Source organism: Gigantopelta aegis, chromosome 15 (genome assembly GCF_016097555.1).
Source record: "Gigantopelta aegis isolate Gae_Host chromosome 15, Gae_host_genome, whole genome shotgun sequence".
Taxonomy (NCBI): Eukaryota; Metazoa; Mollusca; class Gastropoda; order Neomphalida; family Peltospiridae; genus Gigantopelta; species Gigantopelta aegis.
In genome coordinates, this window is record NC_054713.1 from 12723574 (window position 1) to 12735701 (window position 12128).

Here is a 12128-nt window from a genome sequence, read left to right on the forward strand (position 1 = left end):
ACTCCAGCACCAGTAGCTACTGTTCCTAATGGATGATCATGCTTAGACTCCAGCACCAGTATCTACTGTTCCTAATGGATTATCATGCTTAGACTCCAGCACCAGTACCTACTGTTCCTAATGGATTATCATGATTAGACTCCAGCACCAGTATATACTGTTCCTAATGGATGATCATGCTTAGACTCCAGCACCACTACCTACTGTTCCTACTGGATTATCATGCTTAGACTCCAGCACCAGTACCTACTGTTCCTAATGGATTATTATGCATAGACTCCAGCACCAGTACCTACTGTTCCTAATGGATTATCATGCTTAGACTCCAGCACCACTACCTACTGTTCCTACTGGATTATCATGCTTAGACTCCAGCACCAGTACCTACTGTTCCTAATGGATTATCACGCATAGACTCCAGCACCAGTAGCTACTGTTCCTAATGGATGATCATGCTTAGACTCCAGCACCAGTATCTACTGTTCCTAATGGATTATCATGCTTAGACTCCAGCACCAGTACCTACTGTTCCTAATGGATTATCACGCATAGACTCCAGCACCAGTAGCTACTGTTCCTAATGGATGATCATGCTTAGACTCCAGCACCAGTATCTACTGTTCCTAATGGATTATCATGCTTAGACTCCAGCACCAGTACCTACTGTTCCTAATGGATTATCATGATTAGACCCCAGCACCAGTATATACTGTTCCTAATGGATGATCATGCTTAGACTCCAGCACCACTACCTACTGTTCCTACTGGATTATCATGCTTAGACTCCAGCACCAGTACCTACTGTTCCTAATGGATTATTATGCATAGACTCCAGCACCAGTACCTACTGTTCCTAATGGATTATCATGCTTAGACTCCAGCACCACTACCTACTGTTCCTACTGGATTATCATGCTTAGACTCCAGCACCAGTACCTACTGTTCCTAATGGATTATTATGCATAGACTCCAGCACCAGTACCTACTGTTCCTAATGGATTATCATGCTTAGACTCCAGCACCAGTATATACTGTTCCTAATGGATGATCATGCTTAGACTCCAGCACCACTACCTACTGTTCCTACTGGATTATCATGCATAGACTCCAGCACCAGTATCTACTGTTCCTACTGGATGATCATGCTTAGACTCCAGCACCAGTATCTACTGTTCCTAATGGATTATCATGCATAGACTCCAGCACCAGTATCTACTGTTCCTCATGGATTATCACGCACAGACTCAACACCAGTATCTACTGTTCCTAATGGATACAAAAAGGTTTTGGTCCTCAGTGGCTCAATACATTTTCAATGTGATTTATTCTTCAAAAACGAACTAATTTGGTATTAATTAAACCTATAAAAGCTTTATTGAACATCTACCACGTTATTTATATATAATTTACAGAAGAATGCGCGCTATTATCAAGAAAAACAACTACCATTAGTGGCGTGTACGTCTAGATAAGTTATGTCCCTTGCAAGATATTCCAGAGAAGTTATGTCCCCTGCAAGGTATTTTTCCGGTCACCATAACTACTCAGTACCAACGTTTCATAAATAAACAAACTATAAATATGGTTGTTTTAAAATATGTCACTGGTGAATATCATTTGTTAAAAGTATTTCCCATAATATTAAAAACGTATGAAGTTGCGTCTGGATGTTTAAATGCCTTTAAAGTGTTTATCAATATTTGTTAAAAACAATTCGTCAGTGGCAGAGTCACGTGATTTAATGCAGTCATCACCCTAGTTTACATATTCGGCACAATTCCCATTATTACCCCAGTCGTTAATGTACGTAAGGCTGGAGAAGAATGCATGTAATCTAAGACGCGATTTGGTCAAAACGGAAAAATGCGTTGAGAGTAGCGGCAAATTTACGCAGGATACCATGAAGGATCTTAAAGGGACATTCCTGAGTTTGCTGCAATTTTTAAGATGTTATCGACTAAAAGAGACTTTTTAACGATTGTAATTACATATCAAATATATTTTTCTGCATAAAATATTAATTGGTGTATATTAAATGTGTTTGTGATCGTTCTAATATTTGTACTTGTAGTGTTTAAGAAACTATGTTGTGTTTATTCTCGGAACCGGCGGGACGTCACACGGCCTAGTTACCGATCATCCGGGTCTTTGGGGGTGAAGCAAAGCCTTAGTGATTTCTGATTTACATAAAATAAAGTTATCATATTAACTTTTTGCATGCCTTGCATATTGTCATTTATTTTCTTTAGCTAACACATAGTTGCAGCATGTCTTATACGTATTATAGCAGCTTGGGTTGTCATATAAGAGAAACGAACAACGGTAATCTGAATTAGTACAATGTATATTTATTATCGACGTGCTTTCGTATAGCTTGTATGTCGAGGGGACCGGACTAGAGGCAGGTTGGGCAGAATATAATTTTTGTTGATGCAATTTTCAGTGATGTGGGCTACAAAATATATAATTTGTATGTATAATAATAAAATGTGTATGCATGATTCACGATAATTATTTTTATGATTTAACATAATTATTTTATTTCCAAATAGAATGTAATAATTAAACAATTGCAAAGTTGATACTTCACAACTTTAAATACTGTATTATTATTGTCATTCTTATTATCTAGATGTAATGGCAACAATGAAAATGTTCCACTGAATACATTCTTTTATTCTTTTAAAAAAAACCCCAGTTTTTTTAAATAATGAAATGATTGTTTTTACAGATTGTGAAATTATCTCATGATGTTGACCTTCCTTACTGGTTGAATACAGGCGAAAAGAAAATAGCAAAAATAAAATATAGCCAACCTCAGACCTTGTCATCTAAGGGGAGTTATATCTCTCTCTAGCTACCATCACTCCCCTGAGATTAGTTCAAGGAGAATAATATATAGCTCCCTTTGGCATGTGAATATTAATAATATTTTAAACTTCCCCCCATAATCTAAGTTAGGGGAGCAATTAATAACTCCCCTCAGTTATTTTCATGTCACGGTCTACTACCTACTAAAATATAGTGTTACCTCATCAAACAAACATACAAATGTTTTAAGAATAGGGTTTAACATGGTATATTTATTAATAAAACACAAAAACTTACCTGAGTAAATAATTGTTTATATATATATATATATATATATATATATATATATATATATATATATATATATATATATATATATACAGTCGAACCTGTCTATGGCGGCCACTCGTGGGACATGACAAAAGTGGCCGCCATAGAGAGGTGGCCGCCGTATGCAGGTTATATATAAGTCCGAAGTGATAGCAGGTTCATTTTCGCTTTTTTATGACAAAAGTGTGGCCGCTGGCCGCGTTGAGCAGGTGGTTGCCATATAGAGGTAAAATATATAGTAAAATTCATTGGGGGACCTCAGGGTGGCCGCCATGGACAGGTGGCCGCCATATGGAGGTGGCCGCGAAGGCAGGTTTGACTGTATATATATATATATATATATATATATATATATATATATATATATATATATATATATATATAGGTGTTGTTTTATATCTAGTCAAAGTGGATATTGCAGATATTTTCTTGTTCAGTCTTGTGCTGTATTGGAGTTGTTATTGCAATAAATTACAAAGCTAATTTTTAATAATATACAACTGGAGAAAGGAGATGGAGGCAAATATCATGACTGTTAGTAAACTGATCTATATCAATATGCATTCTGCTACGCATATTTAACCTGGGTTAAATTACCTCTTGTATAGATGCACTTATGTAGCATATTAAAGGAAAATGTATAAATGAGATGGTTAAATGCTATATTATTCTCCATGTCAGTATTTACTTTTTATCCCCAAAAATATAAGTTTAGCAAGCCAAAATGAAAATGTACTAGTGTAGCATCCTTATAAAAGGTAATTTCATCGATGTGGATTTGAACCAAGCTTATGGGGGCCCTATTTGGGTAAATATTGCAAACATCAATTTTATTTATTTTTATTATTTTTATTTATATTTTAGTTTTAGTTTTTAGGGGTGTGTGTGTCAAAATGTATATTCTAGTGTTCTTACATGTAATATATAAATTCATCTGAGTGTCTAACACCGAGTTTCTCATTGTAAAAGGTCACAAGGTCAATATCCAAATTCACCCTAATTTCTGTGATTTTGTGCATAATGCATTTTTTCGAATGTACAGTCATAATGACACACAGTTTTGATGGTATTGTGAATATATAACATAGTATTCTACTATAAAAGTAGAATTTGTATCTGCCATTAATAATGTGTGGATTTTCATGCTGAAATATACAGAAACCCTCCCAGGATTTCAACACTTCACTATGAAACAATTGTTGCCCATAGCAACAATTGATGAAAACTAATATTTTTAATGAACTAATTAGATAATTAGCTTCTTTGCATATTCCCTATATCAGAAGGTCATACATTACCATATAGTGGCTGTTTGTTTGATGGCCATCTATTGTGTGGATGACCAAGGAGTAACAATGTGATATGAAGTTTTATTGGATGGTATGGTGCATCTATCTTTTGGTGTATTGTTTAGAGTTCATAAGTTACACTGGTCTAGTATAGCTTTTCATGGTGTAAATGACCCAAATTATCAAACTGACTTCAAACGATGTTTGACAAAATCTGTTACTAGACTTTAAGGTCTCACTACACAGATCACTTCCAAGTGAGAGTACATTGATCACGGTCCACTATTGTGACACATGTTATGGTTCACATATTCACTTCTAGGAAATGGTGAAGAATTAAAACAATATGTATGTTTAATCGTAGGCTTTCTGGCTGTATTTTGCACGTTATTTTGTAATATTGTGCATTGACCTTTTGAGACATGGGTGTATAGCTCAAGAGACAGCCGGAGTGAATCATTTAATGAACCACCTGTTCGGACCAGTACTACAGCCAGACACATTTCATTTACGGTTATATGGCGTCGGACATATGGTTACGGACAACACAGATATCGATGGAGGAAACCCGCTGTCGCCTCTTCATGGGCTACTCTTTTCGATTGGCAGCAAGGGATCTTTTATATGCACCATCCCATAGACAGGATAGCACATACCACGGCCTTTGATATACCAGTCGTGCTGCACTGGCTGGAGCGAGAAATAGCCCAATGGGCCCATCGACGGGGATCGATCCCAAACCAACCGCGCATCAAGCGAGCGCTTTACCACTGGGCTACGTCTAGCCCCGATGCTGTCATATAGCAAAAAATGAGACGAAAATGTTCTCAATTTTGGAGTGAAAATAAATGCTTATATAATGTATATTAGGAATGGTGTATGTTGTTAGTGCCAACGAGAACCCGTTCTATTGGCAATCTTCGTTTGAAGTTGGGCAATTTAACATGGGTTTCAATGGCAGATGACATCTGTAGAGGTTGCATAGTACCAAGAAGAGTTCCGTGTCAAATTTCGAGGTGCACCTGAAATATTTACGGAGTAAAAGCAGCTGTGGGTGTGATTGGTAGGAATATGTGACATTGATTATTTGTGCAAATACTATGATCCATTGACAATAAATAAATACACTTTTATTTATTGTACAGTTGTTATGCAGTATATACCAGAGGTTGAAACTAACGTTTTTAGATGTCTCACAATATACATGAAATACGTACAGGCCTTAGATAATATACAGACAATGTATTACGGTACGTAATATTTGGAAATGATTAATGAATAAACAAGAAAAAACAACAACTTCAAAACTACAATAAATTATTATTATTATTATTATTATTATTATATATATATATATATATATATATATATATATATATATATATTTATATTTATGGGGGGGGGGGGGGGGCAAAACGACTCGATACGAATGAAATTTAGGGCGAACCAACCCTGGGTGAATAGGGCGAAACAACGCAGAGTTCGAAATGGTTTTTAGGGCGAAACGACCCGGATTCCGCTATTTCTCGTTCCAGCAAATGCACTACGATTGGTATATCAAAGTTCGTGGTATGTGCTATCCTGTCTGTGGGATGGTGCATATCATAAAATATCCCTTGCTACTAATGGAAAAAATTAGCGAGTTTCCTCACTAAATATGTCAAAATTACCATGTTTGACATCCAGTACTGGCAATAGCCGATGATTATTCAATGAATGTTCTCTAGTGGTGTCGTAAAGCAAAACAAACTTCTTTGAACTCTCTCACCACTAACCCACTATCCTGGACAGAAATACAATTCGAAGCGTGTCCAGGACAGCATGCATGAAACTGAACTGGATACAAACTCAAAATACGTTAAAATGAAATGAAACACGAAAAGAGAAAATCGCAAACCGTAATACGTCCTGGTTTCAATGATTCTTAATGGTCCTAGATCTTGTTTCAATTCGATAATTGTCAATCATTTCCTTTAGTTTCTGTTTCCAATTTAGGGGTTTTTTGCTTTTTCGAAACTAAAGTCAGTAAAACAATCATTTAGTTTTTGCGTAGTGTTTTGTTAATTTTCCACTAGTCTCAATGGTAATTTTTGTTTTAACCCTTTGCGTTTGTATCGTGTAGGACACAATATTCTATTGTTATTTTATCCCACAGTTCGTTAACTTAAAAAGTTGGCGTTTTAACTTTTGTATCGCAGAGTAATCAGTAGTCGCGTACATGGTAACAGGTTGTTTCGCCCATATTACTAGTTCACCCGAGTCGTTTTGAGCAGGATCGATTCGTACCACTAACCGAGTCGTTTCGCCCCATGTTTCGATTCGCCCAAGTTTTTAGTTTGTTAATAAAGTATATTTATTCATTGATTTGTCTTATATCCATTGATTTTTAGATGTCACACATTGCGATCTATATTGCGTGTTTATATTTACAGATAAAAATAATATTGTAATTTTGTTTATTTCCAATATCATTTACTCAAGCCATATACACGGAATACGTACAGGCCTTAGATAATAATTATACAGATAATGTATTCACATTAATAATTTGTGAACAGTCACATTGCATACTGCTGATGTGCTGTGGTTTCTTATTAAATATACTACATACCCACCTGAGGTTCAAATGTCGAGTATGGCATGTTGATTTCGCCTAGCTTCAGCTGACAGAAAGTAAACAGCTGATAAAGCATTAATATCCAAAGACAGAAAATTACCTAATATTTGGTCATGAATAATGAATAAACAGAAGAAAAAAAATACTTCAAAACTATAATATATTTATTTGGGGGGGGGGGGGGGGGCAAAACCATTCTGTAGGAATGAGATTTAGGGTGAACCAACCCAGGGTCAATAGGACTAAGGGCGAAACAGCACAGAGTTCGAAATGGTTTTAGGGCGAAACGACCAGGATTCTGCGTACATTAATAGCTCGAGTCACCTCTAGTCTTTCCCTTATTGATAAGTTGTAGGGGAGGGGAAGGCTGGAGGTGACATGAGCTAGTACATCAATAGTTTCGCACGTCACATTTGTTTGCAATCCAAAACTCGCGAGCACGTGCAAACCAATGACTTAGCATTTATCAACAAATCATCAAATGATAAAACACTTCCTGGTCCCTGCATCATTTGTTTTTTCATCAGTAAAAAGTAATTTTTCTCAAATACCAAATATCGCTAAAGATCGAAAGGCATCCTAAGTCGAGAAGCGTCCTATTTTACGTACGGCTTGTTTATTACGAATCTGCAAGCGTGTGAACTTTGACAACACAGTAATTCTAAACCAGGAAGTACTTGCTACTGATAAAGAAAAACAAATGTGGAAAAGACAGGTAAAAAGTTATTTTTATACAAAATGCATTATACACGATCGTTATTTAAAATAGTAGCATCGATTAAAATCATATGCTACATTAATACCTACCTGCATCTAAATAATCAGCACTTGTCAACAGCGAAAGAATCCTGTCACTGTCACGTCTGCTGTCATCTTTGGGTCAGATCACGTGATGTATGTATTATTTCAACAAAAACAAATTATGGAAGCCCATCTTACCTATAGGATGCTTTCTGATCCAGGCCTTGGAATGTACACATTCAACTGTGACGTGTTTTATCTATTGATGGAATACACTTGTAATGTTATAAACATTTTATTAATTGATATTTGTAGTTAATTGAATAAGGTAATAGATCAAATAATCAAATTGATTGTGCGATTACAATGCGTGTGCGTTGTAGCCATTTTCCCGTTAATAAGACACTTCATGATCCTTCGAGGATATAAGAGTCCAGAGACTGACATTGCCAAACATGTAACAAGAATAGAGCGTTATTATTTATTATGTTTTACATAGTGTGCCAAAAGTGGGTTTTATTTAAAAACTTGCTTTGGCAAATGAATCTGGCAGTAGATATTAATTAGAGAATAACTAACGAGCTACGAGGAATTATGAATTATCTATCCCGAGTGAATGAATGTTGTAAACCCGAGCCTTTGGCGAGGGTTTTACAACATTCATTCACGAGGTACAGATAATTCGTAACTCCTCGTAGCGAGTTGGTTATTCTCTTTATTACCCATTGTCAATTTTAACTGATTTTTAATGTAAAAATATTCCTCTGCAGTCTACAACAAAGCCATCAGCCATTATGTCATATAATCTTACGCGCATTACATGACGTAATGTAAGTGACGTTATAGCATAACAGCGTTCTTGTTATAGCCAAATGTTTACAGTACAAAATAATACAACTGTATTTGCATTTGAAAATAAGTATTTTTATATATTACTAAAGCCGCTGCTTATTAAACTATACCATTTCATGTTTACGAAACAAATGAGTCTATTTGTTTTTGTAAATTTTTGTAGATTTTATAACGTATGTGTAATCTGACTCATGAATGGAAACATTATATGAATGAAAGTGAAGTTCCGGCCATGCCAAGCAACCAACCAAACGTCGTGATTTTTGAGCCAGCCAATCAGTGGCTGTAGAAGCAATCTGCACACTTCATGTGCAGAATTGAAAAAATATTACCCTGTATATTTGAGCCCATATGGGTAATAATAACAAATAGTGTGTTATAAAGGACCAACTATTTAAGTAAATAATATTTATTACGGTTTATTCTTGGGTGCGCAACTATGTTTACTCTAAAATACTCATTTCCTCAAACTATGAACATCTCATTATGTAGCTTGAGTGTCCTGTAGTGTTATTTTATTATATATGTGAGAATAACGCTAGAGGTGACTGTGTGTAATACTTCACCAATCACTGACGACCAAATGCAGTTCCTCAAAATTCACGGCAGCAATCGGCAATGCTGTCGCAAAAGCTATCGCAAAATTGATTTTTGACAGCATTTCATTGCTGTCGCAAATCTGAGAGTGGTGAAAAGTCTGTAGGCATTTTGCTCTCAACTCTTCCCAATTACTGCATTTATAGTCTAGTGTGGCCCAATTTAATCCTCAATTAATATAAATCGGTTTATTCCGGTATAAAAGCATACAAAAGTAAAGTTGATATCTCATGTTTTAGCATATTATTACTGAAGTGGATCATAGATGAATAATTTTAACAGCATTAATCTTTTCTTTTAAAATTGCTGCCGTAGTGCTGTTGCAAAATTTATTTGCGACAGCATTTAACTGCCGTAGCAAATGTGTCCAAATTTTAAGGGCTGCAAATGGTAGCCAGCTACTGCAGGGGACAATATTTTCAAAATCTTGGGTAACTGAAAGTCGGTTCACATGAGTTTTACGTGAATATAGTTCTCATATAACCGATGAGTTAAATCGACCTACCTAGTTGTAAAATACTTGAACTACAGTTCTATGCTACATTGGTGGTTCAAATGTATTAACAAAATAAACTGATTTTCAATTTGACTTCTAATAGGGTACTTTTAATTTTAGAAATTAATTGGTCACCACGTAACCAATTGGCGGTTCACGTGATTTTAAAGTTGCATAACCGACACACGAACAGAACAATGGTTCTTGTGAAATAGGCCTACTGTGCCCTAGCTGTGCTGTGTCTGAATTATGGTTTATTTTTCGAAATCTGATGCCACAAACCTTTAGTTTGATTATATATTCCCAAGATGAATCATGACATTAAACTTAATGTTACAACTAGCAACCAATATCGACACACTAAAGTCTGAACAACATTGTCAACACCTACGATAAATTATTCTCCTACATGTACCTTAAAGTACTGTTAGATTTTCCTCACATTTTGTCCAGACAGAAATTGTGGAAATTGTTTTTACATTGGCATAAATTCCACACACTAAATTATTAAAATTTTTTTTTAATTGACCTATTTATAAGTATGTTTATTTAGCAAAAATATATTTTCACCTATTTTATGTGTATGTTTTGAGTATATATTATTATATTATATATTAATTACACCCACCACCATAAAAAGATGGAATAAATAGTGTTTAAAATAAGAATGAGGAAAGAAACATGTAAGGAATTTTTTTTTCTAAAAAATATTTCAACCTGAAATTAAAAAAAGAATTTTTTTTATTAATGGAAATAAACTAAATTATAACATTATTTTTATCTGTAAATATAAGTTTAATCTATTACATACATGTATTAACAAAAAAAAAATTAGAGTGAAACAACTCAGTTGATGATACAAATTGACCCTGGTCGAAACGAACTTGAGTTGAACTAGTAATAAGGTGAAACGACCTGTTACTGCAGGGAACATTTTGTTTTCAAAATCTTGATTAGTGAGATTTCTAGTCAGTTGAAAAGTGATTAGCATTGCTGTTTATATAATGTTTTAAAATTGTGTGGCAATCTCTGAAATTTGCGTAGCAAATCACAACGCGATACTAAACAAAATATTCCCTGTACTGTGATGAGGAACATGGCTGTTGTTTATACAAACACTTGTTCCATGGGTGGGCAATATCACTGTACACTTTTAGAGAAATATTACTTAACTTAACCTTTTTGTCTGTGTGTTGGAATGACATGATGAACTAAATCTTTTCTCCTGTTACTTGTATACAATATAGGTGACACTGGTCGGGGTAAACCATGGATGATCAGCATAGAGAGATTCTGCGGAGAAACAGGAGTGCTATTATTAGGGAGATTCACGACATCGGAACTATTGTTTATGCTTTAGAAGAAAATGGCGTCATCACAAACAACATGTTGGAAGACATCATGGTGAGTTATGGGGTGGGACGTAGCCCAGTGGTAAAGCGCTCACTTGATGCACGGTCGTTTTAGGATTGATACCCATCGGTGGGTCCATTGGGCTATTTCTTGTTCCAGCCAGTCCACCACGACTGGTATATCAAAGGCCATGGTATGTGCTATCCTGTCTGGGGGATGGTACATATAAAATAACCCTTGCTACTAATGGAATAAATGCAGTGGGTTTCCTCTCTATGTGTTAAGATGACCATATATGGTTGAAATCCAATAGCTGATGATTAATAAATCAATGTGCTCTAGTGGTGTTAAACAAAACAAACTTTCTTTCCTGGTGAGTTTAAAAGGGGACTATTAACTGATACCCCTGTCCAGAATAGGTAATTTGTTTTTGTAAAAGTTTGTTTGTTTTGTTTAATGACACCACTAGAGCACATTGATATATTAATTGTCGTCACTTGGATGTCAAACATTTGGTAATTCTGACTCCTAGTCAATACAGGAAACCTGCTATATTTTCTTAATGCAGCAAGGGATCTTTTATATGCACTTTCCCACAGACAGGAAAGCACATACCATGGCTTTTGACCACTTGTGGTGCACTGGTTGGAACGAGAAAACCCCCAATCAGTTGAACGGATCCACTGAGGTGGTTCGATCTGGACACGCAAACACCTAAAGTGAGCACTCGGTCAACTGAGCTCAATCCCGTCCATGAGTTTTACAGACTAGGCATAAATAATTGTTCTATTTTCAAGTGATTTAGTCATGAAGACGTTTGTTGGTACAGTTTTGTCAGTCACTTTTATAATTTAACATAATAATGTCACATATGGGACAAATTTCGTACCTAAGGTGTGATAACCCAAATGAAATTGTTTGGCAAATGTTTATAAAAATTAAACAACTCGGGTACATGTAGGTACATGTAATATGTAATATGTAATATGTGATTTTGTTTTGTTTAACAACACCACTAGAGCAGATTGATTTGTTAATTATC

The 12128-nt window shown here is 35.4% G+C and overlaps 1 protein-coding gene across 4 annotated transcripts in view; it reads left to right on the forward strand.

Annotated features, from left to right (window-relative positions):
* Nucleotides 1-6436: 6436 nt before the first annotated feature.
* Nucleotides 6437-12128, forward strand: part of LOC121390663 (caspase-2-like) — an 83272-nt gene continuing 77580 nt past the window's right edge. For all 4 annotated transcript variants that reach the window (XM_041522532.1, XM_041522530.1, XM_041522531.1 and 1 more), the window contains exons 1-2: nucleotides 6437-7762; nucleotides 10981-11137. In XM_041522532.1, the coding sequence (XP_041378466.1) occupies nucleotides 11003-11137 (135 nt within the window). In that variant the 5' untranslated portion in view covers nucleotides 6437-7762; nucleotides 10981-11002. The remainder of the gene's footprint in view (nucleotides 7763-10980; nucleotides 11138-12128) is intronic.